Genomic DNA, 20,228 nt, shown 5'->3' on the forward strand with positions numbered 1-20,228 from the left:
ACAATTCACTCAACTATCCAAGATTTATCCTTAACCCTCTTTCCTCACACATAAATCTATTCTATCTGTACTTCCTGTTGATTCTACCACCAAAATATATCCAAAATATGACCACTCCTTACCAATCCCATTGCTTCCATTCTAGTCCAAGCCATTTTCATCTTTCATCTGATTTACTGTATGTAGTGTGTTCCTACAGTAGAGACTACAGTCATAGTACATTTCTCAGGATCTCTTGCAGTGAGGTGTGGTCACATGACTAAGTTCTCACCAGTGGAATACAAACAAAAGTGGTGAGCACCACTTCAGCACCAAGGTCTTTGAGAGAACAGGTATACCTCTTCTCTGTGCCTAAAACCTGAACATGGTGACTGAGTCTTGACTTTATATGACAAGGTACTAAGGGATAATAAAGCCAAAAGAATGGAAGGAGCCTGAGTCCCAGAATCAGTGCAGGGAGGAGAGCATTCCTAGACTATTAGCGAAAGTGAGAAATAAATTTCCATTGTGTTTGAGCCACTTTATTTATTATTATTATTAAAATAGTTTACTCTGCCTTCGTATATCTCCAACAGGCTTTGGCTCCTTCTCTTACCTCTCTCCATATAATACATTCCTCACAAAGCCAGTGATTTTTTTTCTTTTAAGTGACCTTCCTGAAGGCTGAACCTGATCGTATCACAACCCTCGCCTACATGGTCCTACAGGGCACTGACCTTCACTTTTCTCAGGTACTCACCTCCTACCCCCTCTCCCCTGGCCCACTCCTCTCAAGTTACTGCTGGACTTCTGCTGTTCTTAGAACTTGCCAATCCTATGCTCACCTGTACTTTTATACATGTTATTTCTTCTGCCTGGAACTCTTCCCCCACATCTCTACATGGCTAACTACTTTATAATTAGATTCTCCATTAAAACATCCTCTTCTCTGGGGTGCCTGGGTGGCTCAGTGGGTTAGGCCTCTGCCTTTGGCTCGGGTCATAATCTCGGGATCCTGGGATCGAGTCCCACGTTGGGCTCTCTGCTCACCCGGGAGCCTGCTTCCTCCTCTCTCTCTCTGCCTGCCTCTCTGCCTCCTTGTGATCTCTGTCTGTCCAATAAAAAAAATAAAATCTTAAAAAAAAAAAATCCTCTTCTCAGAAATATCTTTTCTGACAAACCTGTCTGAAATAGTACCCTTTCTCCCCACCGTCGTCTCTCTCTGTTACCCTACTTTACCTTTCATCATAGTAGTTATCACTTACTGACATTATGGTATATATTTATTTGTTTGTTTAATGTGTCTTCCCCTACTACAATGCAAGCTCAAGGACAGCTGAGACCTTCTATGTCTATTCAGAATGTTCCCTCACATCTGCAACAGTGTTTGAAATGTAGTAAATGTTCTACATATGTGGCCAAATGAATAAAGAACCCACCCTAGCCCCCAAAGTCCTTTCAACATCTATCTCCCTTCATCACATGCTTCCAACTATTATACTTATCTTTTGTATTTCCATATCTTGAGGGCAATGACTGTCTTTTACATCTTAAATGTACATATTAAATGCCAAGATTTGGCATTTAGAAGTTTGTGTATAGGAAATGATGAGGAAGTATCTCCTCAATTGTGGATTAATATAAACTGCCAAAGTTTATGATTGATTTGAATTAATGGCTTTATTACTTTTTTTAAAAAGTAGGAATACTGTTCATTACCATTCATTAAATTGTACAATTTTAACATGCCCAAGGCATGATTCATTTTTTTCAGTCATAGGGTTAGTGAAATACAGTTCCCCCTTGATTTTTTTTTTTAAAGATTTTATTTATTTATTTGACAGAGAGATCACAAGCAGGCAGAGAGGCAGGCAGAGAGAGGAGGAAGCAGGCTCCCTGCTGAGCAGAGAGCCCGACGCGGGGCTCGATCCCAGGACCCTGAGATCATGACCTGAGCCAAAGGCAGCGGCTTAACCCACTGAGCCACCCAGGCGCCCTGCCCCTTCATTTTTAAGAAGGAACAGCATTGGTTAAGGACTTAGATTTTTGCCTCTCTGAGATTTGTGAAATGTTAACCTCACCTTTTCACAGTTAATCTTAATCTCACACAACCTCAACTACCCTGTGCCTAAGGAAACTGTATGGGTGTGTATGTTTTCTGAGGAACCTAGGGGGGAAACAGAAGGAAGGGGTGTGCCCTCCAGGCAAGCACAACGCAGTTTTACACATCAGCAATGTGAGAGAGAGCTCATGCAAGGATGCTCAACTACTATGAATAGGCACAACGAAGTAGGCACAGTTATTCAGAATTCTGAACAACTATGGTTTCAAAACCCTTCGATAGTGACTAAGAGAATTTTTTTCTCTTGTCAAGGATTTTGCTGAAAGAAGCAAGTCTTACAGACTAGTGTGGGAGGAAACAGTTTCTCATGTTATAAATTCTAGAATAATAACCAAGAAAGCAACTTTACTTTATCATGCCTTACTTGCAAAACAAACAGGTAAACAAAACCATACATCAGGCATGTTAAAAATATCAAATATAATAAACACAATTATGTCTACTTTTAAAATAAATTAAGTAATTTTATAGAAGTGACTTAAAATAAATAGTAAACATCTCTGAAAATGTACTCCATATCTTTATCAGAATAAATAAACATATACTTCAGGTTAAGAGATATAAACTAAGAATGTGCATTTCTATAGTCCACAAAGGATCATGTTTCAAGTCCATGTGGTATTTTTTTAGTTGTGGTATTAATCGATAATATAATTATTCTAACCACTTTCCAAATGTTGCACATTTATTTCTAATTTTTCATTAACACAAACAATGTAGCTATGACAATCTGGAACACATCTGATGGTTTGTTGTTTGGTTTTGAGTTGTTTCTTTGATATACAATTCTCCCAAATAGATTTACAGAGTCAGGGCAGTTAAATAGTTTTATATTTCTTGTTATATCATAAAAGATCATTCTCCAGAGAGAATGAACCAGAGATGTTATATCAATCAAAAAGCAATAATAAAAATCAAAAATTAAAAAAGAAGAAGGAGGTGGGGAGGAGGAGGAGGAACCAGAGGGACTGTTAGCTATGGTAATGTGAAGAGGTCAGTGAATACTCTTCACAAGAAGTTAAGTATACAACCGGACAAAATAACAAAAACCAATCACTCAGGGCTCTACAATTTACCAAATGGAGACAAATAATTAAGAAATATTTCTTTTTCAAAAACTGCTGGGACTGCAGGTGAGAACAGTGAGAGCCTATGGCTCGGCCTCCCATCCCCATCCCAGTTCTTACCAGTGTGGAGCTAGTCAGAAACCATCAGTTTCGCTTCCAGAGGGAGCAAACCTGAGTTGTGCCTTTATAAGCTAAATGTGGTGAGTACAGTAGAAAATTGAGAGGGGGAAAGTCCTCAGCTTTGCTAGCCTGAGGTTGTGGACCCACCTAGGGCAAGCAGTGGGCCAACCAGAAATTTGATGGAAAGATCTAGAAATGAGAGAGCCACAGAAAGACTATATCTCCCTGTATTTCCCTGGCTGACAGGAAAACTATGCTCCTGTCTGAGGAGACCAGAGAGACTGGCAAAAAGTAAAAGCCAGGGGAGACTGGAGAACTAGCTGCAACTCTGACTGCTTCCCAACCTACACAGATCCTCTGGCAGAGGGTGGAGCCTTGTGGGCCATGTAGACTCAAGGGCAACCCCCAGGAAGCCAGGCTAAAAATTAAAAACAAGAATTAAAAAAACGAGTAAGAACATCAGAATCCACACACCACAGAAGAGAGAGATTCCATAGTTCAAATCCAGGAAATTTACTAAAACAAACAAAAACTTGGACATATATATCAGAATCAGGAGTTGCCTCACTGTATTACCTAAATTGTCTGTTATTCAACCAAAAATTACAAGACATGCAAGAAATAGAAAATTGACCCTGCTCTGGAGAAAACACAATCAAAAGAATCTGACTGAGTGGGCCTGCATGTTGGGCTTAGCACACAATGACTCCAAAGCAGCTAGTATCATAAATATGTTGAAAGAATTAAATAAAAATACAATGTCAGGGGCTCCTGGGTGGCTCAGTTGGTTAAGTGTCTGACTTCAGCTCAGGTCAATCTTAGGGTCCTGGGATCAAGTGCCATGTTGGGCTCCCCACTCACTGGGGAGTCTGCCTGTCCCTCTGCCCCTCCCCCAACTCATGTGTGCACATTCTCTCTCTCTCTCATTCTTTCTCTTTCTCTCTCTCTCAAATAAAATTTTAAGGAAAAAATGATGGCAATGACTTTTAATATAGGGGATACCAACACAGACATACAAACGTTAAAAAAAAAAAAATGACAGGCACCTGAGTGGCTCAGTCGGCTGAGCATTGAACTCCTAATTTTGGCTCAGGTCATAATCTCAGGGTCGTGAGATCCAGCCCTGAGTCAAGTTCCATGCTCAGTGTGGAGTCTGCTTGTCCCTCTTCCTCCCTTTCTGCCCCTCCCTCACTCTCATGCACACACTCATTCTCTCTCTCTCTCATAAATAAATAAATCTAAAAAAAAAAAAAAGCAAATGAAAACTCTACAGTTAGAACATCCAACAGAAACAAAACTTTACCATATGGGCTCAACGGCAGAGTTGAGATGGCTGAAGAAAATATCGGTGATCTTGAAGATAGATCAATAGAAATTATCCAGACTGAAGAACAGAGAGGAAAAGGTGGAAGAAAAAGGAACAGCTTCAGAGATCTGGGGGACAATGTAAAGTATACCAATTAATGTTCAATTGGAGTCCACAGAGATGGGAGAAAAAGAGAAGAGCAGAAAAAATATTTGCAGAAATAATGGTCCCCAAATTTGATGAAAAACTTTAATCAACAGATCCAGAGGGAATGAATCCACTGGACATGCTTCCAGCAATGTGTACATATACCTGATTACCACAGATCTACTGTTTTTTATTTACATTTTTGATAGCTTAAGAGATGTGCAATGATTTCTTTGAATTAATATGATGTTCTAGTTTATAGCAGATACTATCAGCAAGCAGCATACACTTTGTGTAGTGGTTAAGAGCACAGAATCTAAAGTGAATTTGACCTGGTTTTAAATTCTAGTGTCTCATATCCTGAGCAAATGTTTAACTTCTCTAAACCTCTGTTAAAAGATAGTAACAATGACTAAACTCTGAGTTTAGATGAGATAATCTGTTAAGTGCTTATCTCAGTGCCAAGAACATGGAACATGCTTGAAAAATACTGGCTATTTTTAACTACCAACAATATCTGACACTTAACAATAAAAGTTTGTTGAATGAAGAATGAATGAGTCTGGGCATTGATTTTTCAAGTGTAAACTGCATATTCATCTGCACACTTCTCTTCAGTAGAATCTGGATTTTGACCTTCCTATTTTTAAAAATAATATGCATTGGAAGGTATGCTTTTATCAGCTGTGCTTGTCAGAATAATTGTTTCCTTCTGTGACACTGTGTTGTCCAAATGTTTTTTATTTCTATTTAATCAGATCCTCTTTGTCTTTGATGATGGCTTCAATAGTCAGAAATATCTCTCTTGCACAGCTGTTATAAATAAGGAATTCATGGCTATATAAGGTATAAAATATAGCCCTAGTTAATCTTTTTGATCCATTTGACTTCAACAATGTTTACTCAATAGTGATTTGATTCTTATTATTGTATGACATCTGGTTTGTCACAGATTAGGTTCTTATAATAAATAGTGTAACTCTATTGTACTTTACTGATCCATGTTTCATATTCTTAAGCTAATATTTTCTCAATTGCACATCAATTTAGCCTTTTCTGAGTGTTTGTTGCATGCTGTGTACTTTGTAGGAATACTGTGATGAATAAAAGATAGAAAAGCATGGCTTATGACTAAAGAAAGGCCACAGCCTAGGGGTAAAGGAATGAAACTAGTATTTCTTTTCCTTAAGACAGACAGCCATGTAAGCCCGACAACAAATGTGTAAACAAATTTGATCTAAATGTATAAAACAATGTGTTAATTATTTATACTATTAGCATGGATCAAATGTTATGCTTGCACAGGAGAGGAAATCAGGAAAGCCTTGTTGAGGGGTATAAGTGGGTATAAAAAGTCAGATGGATTTTAAACTATAAGTGGGAGCTTTCCAGATGTAGAAGCAGGAGGTGAGGCAACTGTGAAGACAGAATAGCATATGCAAAGGCAGGAAGGAATAAAGAACAAGATGTGTTTAGGGCACTAATCTAAGTGTAACTGGAAATACAGAGCATGGGCTGTCATGAAAAAAATGGCCAAAAAGGTAATATAGGGTAGGATTGTAAAGAACCTTGCAAATCACACCACAGATCTTGGACTTTAGATGGAAGAGATTAGATTCTACTGAAGGTTTTTAAGTAAGAGAGACATGATGAGGGTTTTATTTTAGAAAGACCATTGAGTGGACAATGAGAAAGAGAAACAGGATGTGGGAGAATCAGGAGGCAAGAGTCTGGTTTGCAGATTTAATAAGAGTCTAGGTCATGGATGGGAAGGGTCTGCACCAAGGTACAGACAGTGAGGATGGAAGAGAGGGAGTGGTCAGCAGCTATGACATTTCTACAGTTGGGCAACTGGGCAGCGAGCACTTCATTGACTAAACATTGCAAACTGACCACATGTCTCTCCTGAAAACCCACTAAGAAGACAGAAAAGGAATTAAAAAGGCACAAACCCACAAACATGAGGAGAATGAGAAAACATAAAAACAAGACTTAGAAAATGGAAAGGTGACAGAGGAATGGTAAGAGTGAGCAGAGTAGAAGAGAATGAACTCTAGGAACTACAGAGAGGATACTGGCAAGGAACAGCCCAAGGCACCCTGGTAGACCCCAGCAAAGTTCAAGACCAGGCAGAGTCGTGTCCCTGGGAAGTGGTAAGGTGCAGAGGTTTGGCTGTGAGCCCATATCTGAAACAGCTGGACAACAAGAGCTTTTCTTCTGCCCACACAGCTAGGTAACAACTCCTTCTTTGCGTGACCCTTTCCTCTGAAGAAATCAAACCAGTGAGTGCCAGGACTTGGACACCAGGCATGGCAAAGAGTGGGCAAATGGAGCTAGAAACTAGGGAATTAAAAGAAAGTCTGTATCCTACACAGTAAGGTACCCCTAAGTCCCCTACCTCCCCCTGCTCCCTGAGTGCAAGCAGCCATCTGGGTAAGGCAAGAGATTAAAGGACCCTCCTCTGGAGGAACTAAAGAGTCCAGAGGAAAAACTCTAGAGAGCCACCTTTGGGGGTCCTCCTATGAAAAAGCCAGCTTATTCCCTAATCACTCTACAGTGAGGTGTCCCAATCAGCAAGCCCTGCCCAGTATGTGGGTCTTCTAAACAGCTTTTTAGTACTTAACTTCTAAGTAGGAAAAAAAATCGAAAGATCAACAGACATTTTAGTAAAGCCTCCAACATGAGAGAGAGAGAAAGACCAAGCCAAAGAATAAAGGATCTAGAGAACAAAGGTCAGTAAAAAGAGCAGGAAAAGACTAGAGGGAGAATAAGGACTATTACCAGAGAGATAATACAAGCCATTGTACTCATAAAATAAGAATGAGATGATGTTCAAATTTTTAAAAAGGTGATGGGTGGGGCGCCTGGTGACTCAGTCGGTTAAGCATCTGGCTCTTCATTTCAGCTCAGGTCATGATCTCAGGGTCTTGGGACCAAGCCCCACATTGGGGTCCACATTCAGTGGGGAGTCTGCTGGAGGTTCTCTCTCACGACCCCCTCCCCTGCTCATGCTCTCTCTCTCTCTCTCTCAAATAAATAAATAAATCTAAAAAAAAAAAAAAAAAGCATAAGGACAAATCAAGTTAAACCAAAAGCTCTTAGAAATTAAAACAGTATAGACTGTTGCTACCCAATCTCCCCTTCTTCCTTAGGGAAAAAAAAAACCACACAATTTCATGTGAAAGAGCAAAATGAGTAGGTAAAAACATATTTCCTAGCTTTCCCTCTGAGAATAGCTGGAAAGGCTAGCAAAGTAAGTTCAGGGCTATACAGCCAGAACACTCAAAATTATAGTCAGAGCAGTTGGGAGGCACTACTGTGGCAGGCACCAAGGTCTAGACACTGAAGTCTGCTGATTCTGAACCTGATTCTGATTCTGAAAGCCCTGGACCCTGGAGCCAGGAATGCAGCCATCCTGCAGCTACCATCAGGCTTTTAGAGAGTTCCTCGAAGTCCCCATTTACTCAGATTTTCAGTTCCAATTCCAGGTATAAGGGGCTTGTTTGATTAGCAGAGCTTTGGCCTCATGCTGAACTCTTAGCTGTCGGAGAGGCTGGAAAACTGAGCATCTGACGTCTTCAGTTTTGAGTGTGAGAGCCTTGTTTTGCCTCTCCTCAAGACTTATAACACTGGAAATTCTTCAAACATAGGGAGGTTATTCAATGCTGAGTTGGAAAAAAAAATCTAGTATAATATTGTATCCAAAAAATCTCTTATTCCCTGGATCTGACATAGAAGTGTGATAAAGAGAGAAATTTCAAGATAATAGTTTTGTAGCAGGCTTAGAGTCCTCGTAGTCTAGACTGGAACAGGATGAGTGCCATTGGACAAAGGGAAAAGAAGAAATGAGTATGTTAAATTTCTGAAGAATTTTAGCACTTGGAAAATAATACTAAGAGGCATTTGATGTATATGCCCAAGCATTTAGAGAAAAATGATTTTATAGAAAACTAAGCAAATAAAGAACAAGGCAATTATTAACTTCAGGAAATAGAAAAAGTTGAACAAAAAAGAATGTAATATGGTATAACATATGGTTCAGAGATAAGCAATACTTAATCATGATAATATGAATACTAGCTATGAAGTTAATAAAAAAAAACTGTGATATAAATACACTCAGACACTGAATGAGAAGTCAGAGTGGCATAAATAAGTTAAAACTTCATCTATCGTAATGGGAAGTCAAAAGATGATAATGCAAATATATTTTTTAGTAACATGAAGGTTAAAAGAAGATGCAACTTTTCAGTTTAAAGGGCGATTGGGCACCTGGGTGACTCAGTCGGTTAAGCGTCTGCCTTTGGCTTAGGTCATGATCCTAGGGTCCCGGGATCAAGTCCCTCATTGGGCTCCCTGCTCAGAAGGGAGCCTGCTTCTCCCTCTCTCTGCTCCTCCCTCTGCTTGTTCTCTCTCACTCTCTCTAACAAATAAGTGAATAAAATCTTTAAAAAAGGGGGGGTGGATTTTCTGGGAGTGGGACCAGGGACCAGAGAAGGGTACAAGGAATGGTATAGAAGAGTGAGGACTATTATATCTGATGATGTTACTTTTAAGACTTTTATTTTATTTTTATTTTTTAATAGACTATTTTAGAGAGAGTATATGCGTGTTTGTGTGTGTGTGTGCACACCACAGGCACATGAGCTGGGAGAGGGTCAGAGGGAGAGAGAATCTCAAGAAGACTCCATGCAAGCACAAAACCCAAAGTGGGGCTTGATCCCAAGACCCTGAGATCATGAGCTGAGCCAAAATCAAGAGTTGGATGCTCAACCGACTGAGCTGCCCAGCTACCCCAATTAGGTTACTTTTAATTCCACTTGGCTTATTAAACTTTGATAAAAGTTTATTTTTTATCAAAGTTTATTACTTTGATAAAAATAAAATTAAAAATTTTAAATAATGCGCCTATCATTAAAAACCTCCCACGAATTTGGAGGCAAAGAAGGAAAAGCAAGTGTACGGGAGAATATAAAGCATTTGTTTTTAGACATGTCTTTCTATGTCCCTCTGTCTCCCCCTCTCTGCTCACACTTGTGAATATAGATCTCATGGGGCAGGGTAACAGAGAGAGAAGTAATGAGCTTCAAATTTAGGCGGACCTGGGTATGATATCCCGCTGTGCGAAGTCAGAGCTTGGAAACTTCTCTGTGACCTCCCTGGGCCTCAGCATCTTCATTTGTAGAATGGAAATATGTCATATATATCACAGTACATGAAATAAAATAGGTAAAGCACCTAGAATTTGGAAGACTCAAAATTATGAATTCTTTCTCTCAAAATTTCTCATGTCCTGTAAGCCTCTCTTTGAGAGTCTTTCTGTGTGCCTCCATGTTTGTAGATCTAAGAAAGCAAAGCAAAGCTGTGTTCTTTAGCCATCTTTTCTCCATCCCTTCTTGCCTGGTTTGGGAGATTCATCTTCCACAGACAAAAACCCACTAAGGCAGACAGGTTGTTACATTTCCCCTTCTCTTGAAGGGAAACATTGGTCTCACTTGTGTTGATACTGTGTCGCAGATGATTTTTGATTAAAATGATATAAATCTTCCATTATCAGCCATAGCTCCCAGCTCTACCATGTAACAATAGACAGAAATGTCTGTTTAAAGTCAACTGTAACGGAGTAGAATTACAAATTCAGCTGCTGTTTTAATATAACTTTAAAAAATAAATATCTTTAAACTTTATTTAAAAAATAAATATCACACAAAATTAACAAGGATTTTACACTCAGCTATCGAGTGAATTGGCTAAGGGCATGGAAAGGGGTTGTGATGACCAGGCAGGTGAGGTCACCCTGAAGGAGGAGACCCTGACGGGATTTCAAGGCACTCACCTTCTCCAGCTGAGATAGGCTGGTCGCTTGGCTCAGGGACAAGTTGTTCAGCACGTGCTCCTCCAGGCAGAACCCCTTCATTCCTGGCATTCTGCTTGTTCCAGGAGGCCTCCTGGCCCTCCCAGGAGGCAGCAGGCAATCTATCGGAGCCCTCAGCAGGAAAGGAAGCTGGGGACTCGAGGTCCAAAAGGAAGCTATCTTGTAGGGTTTGCTTGGTGGCCTTCCTGCGTTTCCCCTTCTTCCTTTGTGGGATCCTGTCACGGTCTCCTTGGCTCAGCTGGCTATTCTCAAGCTTCCTGGTTAGCTGGAGGAGCTGATCCATGTCTTTGGTGAACTCTAGCAGAGTGCCCTCAGGGAGGCTTTGGCCCGTGTCCTCAGAGCCATAGCTGGGAGCCTTCTCCAAGAGCAGGTGCTTGGAGCAGGGGAGAGCTCCTGTGCCCTCCCTGGGCACTGACTCAGGCACCGGGGGCAGGCTGCTGACAGCCATGGACAGGGAGAAGTAGGAATAGTCCACTGCAATATATGTCAGCATGAAATTGATGGTGACGATGGGGGCTAGTACATTCACCTGGCCCACAAGGACAAAGGCCATGGTCACTAAGCTGGTCAAGAAGATGGCAGCTACAGGGGTTTTATTTGGCCCTTTCTGCAGAGACAAAAATAACATGCAGGACCATGAAATTTCAGAAGAAAATCACATTACGTGATAGAATACAACTCATGATGGCTCAACACTTCTACTAGGATTCTACCAATCAGTTAATAACTGATTGCCTACAAACTTGGGATAATAATATTCAACTCATGGGGTTATTGTGAGATCAGAGCTAATGAACATTAAATACTTGACACAGCACTGACACAGAGTTGGCCCCAACACACCATGGATATTGGCTGTTTTCATAACTACTAATATGGGGCACTAATATATAGATCTCAGACTTCCCAAATAGTTCTCCTTTTGTCTTACACTGGGTTTTAGCACCAGTCTTGGAAGTCAAAGTGGTGCAAAGTTCCCAGGTGATAATGGAGAAAAGGACCTGAAGGGGAATGGCAGAGCCTGGAAGATGGGACAGAAGCTCTGGCAGCTGTGGTGGGGAAACTGTGAAACTAAACACACACATGCTCCCCCACATGCACTTACACACATCTGTTATTAATGGAGGTGGGTACGGGGGCCTGCAGGAGAACAGGAGTGGAAAACATGTGGTAACTCACAGTCCCTCACATTGTTCTTGGGCCCAAAACAATGATCACTTCTGGGTCCTCATCTTCCTTGACCTAAGAACCACATTTACCCCAGCTGATTGCCTGTTGGTCTTTGAAAGGACTTTCTTTGCCTTTCTCCGCCTGATTTGCCTCCCTCCTCATTATCCACTCTTTCTTAGTTTCCAGGCCTGTCTTCTCGGCAGCTCTGAAATCTACACTGAAAGTAGCCCAGGGCAGGACGGGAGGGAGATGGGGGTCACAGAGTGATGGGTATTAAGGGGAGCACGTGACGTAATGAGCACAGGGTGTTATATACAGATGAATCACTGAACTCTATCTCTACACTATATGTTAATACACTACACATTAATGGATTGAATTTTAAAATAAATAATTAAATAAAGTAGCCCAGGGCAGGGCACCTGGATGGCTCAGTTCATGATCTCACGGCTCAGCTCATGGAGCCTGGTTAGGATTCTCTCTCTCCCTCTGTCCCTCCCAGCCCCACTACTCCCACTCCTACTCGAGCTCTCTCTCCCAGAAAAAAGAAAAAAGTAGGCCCAGTCTCCAACCTCAGGCCCTCTCTATGCTCTCTCTATATTCCATTCCTAGGTGATCTCAACCAGGCTCCTGATTTTAAATACTAGCTTTATGCTCTTAACTCCCACATTGGAATCTCCAGCTGAAATGTTCTCCTGAAATCTAGACTTAAATATTCAACTGTCTACTTAACATTTCCAGTTGATGTCTAACAGGATCTCAAATGTTCCAAACCAAACTGCTCCCCCCTCTCCCCCAATCTCCCACCCATCGAATCTACTTCTATAATCTCTGTGTCAGAAAACGGCAATTCCATCCTTCCGGCTGCTCAGGCAAACAAAATTCTTGATGCCTTTCCTCATTGTCTCAATCTCCATCAGCAAATACTGTCAGCTTTACCCTCAGATATACACTGGATCTAACCACTGCTCCCACCTCCTTCACAGTCAACAGTCTGCAAGAGGAGGAGGGGCAGACCTAGAAGCCTCTTCCAGATCCAACCTGTAAACCCCCTATATGTGTTCCTCCAGGTGCATTCCCCCTTCCTGACCATCAGAATAAAGACCAGCCTTCAAAGTCACAGGATGAAGACGGCAGAGTCATCAGCCTGAGTCTTCAAGGGTCAGAGCCCCTGCTGACCTGAAACGCCTGCCCAAGAGTTTCAGAGTAAAGTTCTGAGAGGAAAAAATAAGAAGTAAAAATACACTTTGACTGACTTTGAGGATTACATTTTTGGGTAGATTTGCTACAGCTGTTTAACACACTCTAACAATAAAACTACTAAGAATAAAGTAATTCCTTAGAAACTGCAGAGAATTTAAAAGGAGGGTATTAGGTAAGCTGAAAGAAATGCTAATGATCCATGCCAAGACGTTAACAAGGGCAGGTTGTAAGGTGTTAATAATGGTCAGACCTGAACTTCTGTGACCCAAAGACATCATGAAGAATGTAAGAATAAGCCACAGAAGGGGAAAAGATATTTGCAACACATATAACTAACCAACAAAGGGTAACCCAGAATATCGAAGAATCTTTACAAAATAATTAGAAGAAGAGAAAGAACGCACTAAAAAAAGCAAGCAGAAGAATGTCTATGAAACATATGAAAGGTGCCCAAGCTCCTTAAGTAATCAAGGAAATGCAAATTAAAACCACAGGGGGATTCCATTAAACACCCACCAGATCAGCAAGAATTAAAAAGTATGATAGTATCGAGCGCTGGCACAAACACAGAGGGCTAGGAATGCTTATCCACTGCTGCTAGTGGTGTGAATTAGTACAAGTACTTTGGAAACAGAGTTTGGTATTATCTAGTAAGTGGAGATATATGTACCTTATGGCTTAGCAATTCCAGTAATGGGTATATGGTCTGGAAGACCGCTACCTGCGAACCTGTCCACTAGTCCAAGAATGTTCGCTGTACTGTCTTGTCTGTAGCAGCCCCAAATTGGATTGTCCAACAAGAGCAGAAGGGATAAATAAATTCTAGCAAATGAGGAAAAGCTATATAGGGATGATAATAGACAAGCTGCTGCTACAAGCGAAAATGTGGATGGATCACATAACGTTGAGTGAAAGAGGCGTGCTGCATTATATAAAGTTTAAAAACAGGCAAAATTAAACAATTCTGTTTCATGATGCATATGGAGGAGTCCAACCAGGGGTCAGCAAACCATGGCTCTGGGGCCATCTGGCCACCATCTGTTTATCCATGCCCACGGGCTAGGAATGGCTTTACATTTTCAAACAGTTGGGGTGAAAAAAAAATCAAAAGAAGAGGAATATTTTAAGACACACGCAAATTACATGAAATTTAAATTTCGGTATCCACAGAAAAGTTCGACTGGGACACAGCTACACCTACCCCAACAGGTGTGTCTGTGTCTGTGGCGACTTCTGAGATACAGCTGCAGAGCTGAAGGGTTGTGACAGAGACCACAGGCCTGCAAAGTCTAAAATACTTACTGTTTGGACCTTTCCAGAAAAATTTTGCCCACTCCTGAGGAAAGCCATAAAGAAAGCAAGGCAGTTATGATCACAGAAGTTGGGACAGTGGCAACAGCTACCACAGGGGTAGGGACAAGGCTCAGACCAGAGAGGGCATGTGGAAGTGGAATCCAGGGGCTGGGAGTTTCACTTCAGTTATTCCTTGAAGTGTTCACATTGCCTCTATGCTCTTTTCTATATGCTGAATACCCCGCAAAATAAATAAATAAATAAATAAATAAATAAATAAAATAAATTGGGGGGGCTATGGGAGATGCTTGGGTGGCCCAGTTGGTTAAGCATCTGCCTTTGGCTCAGGTCATGATCTCAGGTCCTGGGATCGAGTCCTCATAGGGCTCCCTGCTTAGCTTGCTTCTCCCTCTGCCTTGTCCCTGCCCCTGTTCTCTCTCTCGTTCTCTCTCACTCATTCTCTCTCTCTCACTCCCAAATAAGTAAATAAAATCTTGTAGTTTCCATGCCCACTGTGGTGCCTAAAGTGGGGTTTGAACTCAGGATCCTGAGCTCAAGGCCTAAGCTGAGATCAAGAGTCAATTGCTGGGGCACCTGGGTGGCTTAGTCATTAAGCATCTGCCTTCGGCTCAGGTCATGATCCCAGGGTCCTGGGATCGAGCCCCACATCGGGCTCCCTGCTCGGCGGCAGCCTGCTTCTCCCTCTCCCACTGTCCCCTGCCTGTGTTTCCTCTCTCACTGTGTCTCTCTCTGTCAAATAAATAATAAATTTAAAAAATCTTAAAAAAAAAAGACTCAAACATTTACTTGATTGAGCCACACAAGTGCCCCTCTCTCAAAAAATTTTTTAAAGTTTATTGTCTCTCCCATTAAAAAAGAAAATGTGCTAATAAAATCTAATCATGTGTAAAGGAGCTTTGCAGAGAAAAAATTTCAAAGTTAAAAGGCAAGTGACAAACTAGAGAAAACATTTGTAATACATATCACAAAAGTTGCCCTCCCTAACAAAAGGAGAGCTTCTAGCATTTGAGAAGAAAAAGACCAACGATCACAGAAAAAAAATTTTTTTAAGATTTTTTATTTATTTGACAGAGAGATCACAAGTAGGCAGAGAGAGAGAGGAGGAAGAAGGCTCCTGGCTGAGCAGAGAGCCTGATGCGGGGCTTGATCCCAGGACCCAGAGATCATGACCTGAGCCGAAGGCAGAGGCTTAACCCACTGAGCCACCCAGGCGCCCCAGAAAAAAAAATTTTTAATTAAAAAACTTAAAATATATACAAATATAAATGACTCTAAGAAAAAACAATGTCCAAATTTGTTCCAATAAGAGTAATGCAAACCACAAGGCTCCTGAGATGCCGTCTCCCACTACACAACTGGCAAAAATTCACATCTGACAATGAACCCTGATTGCTAGTAATGTGGGACCCAGGGCAAATGGTGGTCTACACGCCCTATGTCTAAATATTCACAATTACAAACCAAGCTAACAAATTGTTAAAGCAAAGGTATTCTATCCTCCTTCCTTGGCAAACAGAGCTTCTGGACAACAGGGAAGGCCAGGTCCAAGGATAGAATTCTCACGTTCCTCAGAATTCCTCACTGGAAGAGGGCCACTCACAGCCCTCCTCCCACCCTTCTCAGACCATACCATGGGGGCTTCACACCCACATGGGGACTGTGGCCTATTCCCTGGTCCTAGAAAGGACAGGCCCAGGGAAGAGGCCCTTGCAGACCCTGGACGAGGGTTGTGGAACATCTGGGCAGAGAATTCCGGGCAAATGATCCAGGTCAGCACACCTAGACCATCCAGAAGTGGGGCATGGGATCCGGGTGGACCTGTCCCCTTGTTCTCATGAACTTCTTATCCCAAGGATGAGAACAGAGTCCTAGAAAGCAGGGTGTTTGGGCCTGTGTCTAAGAGTGATGCTGGCTGTCAGGACACAGGAACAATTATACATTGCTGGTAGAAGCACAAAATGACACAAATCTTATGAGAGGTGTTTTGGCAATATCCATTAAAATTAAAAATGTGTTTAGCCTTTGCCACAGCAAATCCACTTATGAAACTTTATCCTGCAGATTTATCTGCACATTAAATAATTACACATACAAAATTATTCCTTGCAATACTGTTTAGTGGAAGCCACACAAGGGTCGATCTATAGGAACAGGTTAAATAAACTACAGTAAATCACACACAATGAAAAAAGAATGAAAAATTTCTCTCAACATTCATATGGAAAGATGATTTCCAAGCTCTATTAAATGAAGAAAAGCAAGGTATAGAACAACGTGTTAGAATACTATCTTTGTGTAAAAAAATAGAAGTATTCATAAAAAAACTAATAAAAACAGCTACTGATAGTGTATGGGTACAGGTGAAGAGAGAGATAATAAAAGACTTATGAGAGGAGCAAACATTCTCAACATATATCTTTTATATCTATATAGTATATATTTATATAGTATATATATATAGTATATATATAAATATGTAGTATATATTTATATCTATATAGTATATATTTTATACTATATAGTATATACACATTCTCAGCCCTGTGTATATACTATCTAATAAAAATACATGAAATTTAAGGAAAGGCATATACACAGAAGGTACAGACATGACAGTCAGAGCTCCAACCCAGCCCAGGCTGACTGACAAGTAAGGGGAGGGTGGTAAGGGAGGACTGGTGACTCTTAACAGAGAGGGATCTGGGGTGGAAGAAGGAGTGGGGAGGGCCTCTGTGGTGCTCCAACAAGATAGAGATGAACTATATCTCATAAACTGCATTATTGGGAACTGGGGTTCTCTATTTCTCTTTTTTCATGTTAGGTTTTAGGAATGTCTCATTCAATCACCCTGTGACTCAATCAAGCTACACTTGGGAGTTCAGGTCATGAGGACCGATGGGGGCCCAGAGGCCCAAAGTGTGGGAAATCATCATACGGCAACCCCAAAGGGAAGGCGAATCTCAAGGGCAGAGTTAGAGCTGCAAGGTCCAACTCCCCTCCTCACCCAGAGATTTTTTTCTCCTATTCTGAACTTAAAGGATCCTGAATTTGTTTTTATTAAAGCATGTGACACTCCCTTTCCCTGCTGCTCAGGGTCCCAGATATCAGGATGACAGTTAGCCAACCCAGGGCTAAGGGGTCCCTGTGGTTGTGACATTGACGTGCTTTGTCCACCTGGCCCCAGCCTCAGGCGGCCAGAGGACAGGGGTGAGAGAATGACTTTTGCATTCTCATTTTTCCCACTCTGGAGAACTTGACCATTGGCTCTAATTGGAGAGACTGAAGCAATGTATTGGCTGATAATCAGGTATCATATACGGCAAATGTAGTATCATGTACAGCAAATGACAATCAAAAGTACAAATGTATGTTTGTACATTTCTTGAAAAAAGGGTCACTCACCCCTTGCCCCAGACAGGCGAGCGCAGGAATCACTTTCTCCTGGGCAATGCACTGCAGGATCCGGGGAGCTCCATAGAGGCCTCCCATACAGGAGGCCAGGGATGAGATGTATAAGCCCAAAAGAAACAGGAAGCCCACCAGGGACACCTGTGTGAGGAAGCAGGTTCATTACCCAATGCCAGAATCCTCTGTCCCTTTCCATTCCCCCAGCCCCCACCCGTCTGCACCCCATCGATCACTAGTCCTCTAAAGTCAACCTCCCAGGTAGGTTTCCAACAGCCCCAGCCCCATCCCACTTCATTCATACCACCGCTGTACCAGTTCAGCCCACTGTCACCTCTTGTGTGGACGACACAGAGGGTCTCAAACTGAGCACACACCAGACTCATCTAGAGGGCTTGTTAAAGTACAGATTTCTGGTCCCTGCCTCAGAGTTTCTGATTAAGCAGGTCTAGGGAAGTACTATTCCCAAGTATTTGGATTTCCAACAAGCTCCCAGTTGATGCTGCATGGAGGGTCTGGGGAGCACACTTTGAGGACCACTGGCCAACTGCAATGGGAATTGGCTTCCCGCCTCCAAGCTCCACCCATTCTGAATTATCCCGAAGCCTTGGCCAGAGTGAGCTCTCCAAACTCAAACCTGATCATCATGCCACTGCCAAAATGAAAGGAGCAAGATGGTAGAGGAGTAGGAGACTGAGATATCATCAGGTCCTGGGAGTTGACAGTTATCAAGCCATTCTGAACACCTACAAACTCAACAGGAGATAAAAGAGAAGAAGAGCAGTAATTCTAGGAACAGAAAATCGACCACTTTCCAGAAAGTAGGACATGCAGAGAAGTGAATCTGAAGCCACGGGAAGATTGACCGCGGTGGGGGAGGGGCCAGCTCCCAGCAAGTGAGAGAGCAATGGAGCACAAAATACAAACTTTTAGAAGTATGCTCCACTGAGGGACGTCACTCTAGAGGTTAAGCAGGGGGTGGGGGGGAAAAAGGGGGTGGTGGAGCCTCCACAGGGACAGTGTGGTCTCAGGACCTGCAGGGACACAAAAAGATCAGGGGTGTCTAAGTGTGCAGAACTCCCAGGTAAATCCAGCTACAGAGACAGAGCCGAGGAGGGGACCCTCAGCTTGGGGTTACCTAAAACCATGATCCGATGCATAGTCGGACCACTGCTCTTCAAGCAGGGACCCCACAAGTGGCAGATCTGGAGAGACACCCTCGTTCCTTCTCCAGGAGGAGTGGCACAGGAATGCATGGCAGGAATCTGCTGGATTGGGAGACTCCAAAAGGGGCCGTGCGTGAGAGACAGAAATGCTCGGTCACAGGCTGGGTGATCTCCAGCCTGATCACATTCTTTCCTCTTTTTTACCCCTTTTTTCAACCAACTTCCTATCTTATCAATTCCTGTTTTAGAGTCTTTTTAAATTTTCATCTTACAGTCATATTCCGTCCCTTCACCATGTTTACCCTTATTTTTGTATATATATAATTTTTTCTTTCTTTAACATTTTGGGAGGCAGTTTCTTCTAACAGACAAAAATATACCCAAAATCAAGTGTGTGCCTCTGTTCTATTCACCAGTCTAATATATATATATATATATATATATTTTTTTTTTTTTTCTTTTTTTGCCCCCTTCTTCTCCCCTCAGTTTTGGGTCTCTTCTGACTTGGTTAGTGTATATTTTTCTGCAGTTTTTCCTACCCTTTTAGTATTTTGCTATCTCATTCATCTATTCTTATCTGGATAAAATGACAAGGTGGAAAAACTCACCACAAAAAAAAAAAAAAAAAGGAAAGAAAGAAAGAAAGAAAAGAAAAGAGGCAGTACTGATGGCTAGGGGCCTAATCAAAACAGACATTGTAATATGTCAGAACTAGAGTTCAGAATGTTGATTATCAGGTGTTAGCTGGGCTCGAAAAAAGCATAGAAGATATTAGAGAATCCCTTTCTGGAGAAATAAAAGAACTAAAATCTAACCAAGTTGAAATTAAAAAAATCTATTAATGAGGTGCAATAAAAAGTGGAGGCTCTTACTGCTAGGCTAAATGACTCAGAAGAGAGAATTAGCGATATAGAAGACCAATGATAGAGAATAAAGAATCTGAGCAAAAGAGAGATAAACAACTACTGGACCATGAGGGAAGAATTCGAGAGATAAGTGATACCATAAGACAAAACAATATTAGAATAATTGCGATCCCAGAAGAAGAAAGAGAGAGGGGGGTAGAAGGTATATTGGAGCAAAGTATAACAGAGAATTTCCCTAATTTGACAGAAGGAACAAGCATCAAAAACCAGGAGGCACAGAGAACTCCCCCTCAAAATCAATAAAAATAGGTCCACACTCTGTCATCTAATAGTAAAACTTACAAGTCTCAGTGACAAAGAGAAAATCCTGAAAGCAGCTTGGGACAAGAGGTCTGTAACATACAATGGTAGAAAATATTAGATTGGCAGCAGACCTATCCACAGAGACCTGGCAGGCCAGAAAGGACTGGTATGATATATTCAGAGCA

The 20,228-nt window shown here is 41.7% G+C and overlaps 1 protein-coding gene across 1 annotated transcript in view; it reads right to left on the reverse strand.

Moving 5' to 3' along the window:
• Nucleotides 1-20,228, reverse strand: part of LOC111155134 (solute carrier family 12 member 8) — a 148,523-nt gene that overhangs the window by 12,277 nt on the left and 116,018 nt on the right. Inside the window, exons 9-10 of the mRNA XM_022515205.1 lie at nucleotides 17,706-17,852; nucleotides 10,578-11,223 (exon numbers count right to left, since the gene is read on the reverse strand). Coding sequence (XP_022370913.1) covers nucleotides 10,578-11,223; nucleotides 17,706-17,852 — 793 coding nt within the window. The remainder of the gene's footprint in view (nucleotides 1-10,577; nucleotides 11,224-17,705; nucleotides 17,853-20,228) is intronic.

The sequence above is a fragment of the Enhydra lutris genome, unplaced genomic scaffold, assembly GCF_002288905.1.
Source record: "Enhydra lutris kenyoni isolate GAN:26980312 unplaced genomic scaffold, ASM228890v2 scaffoldscaffold39, whole genome shotgun sequence".
NCBI lineage: Eukaryota > Metazoa > Chordata > Mammalia > Carnivora > Mustelidae > Enhydra > Enhydra lutris.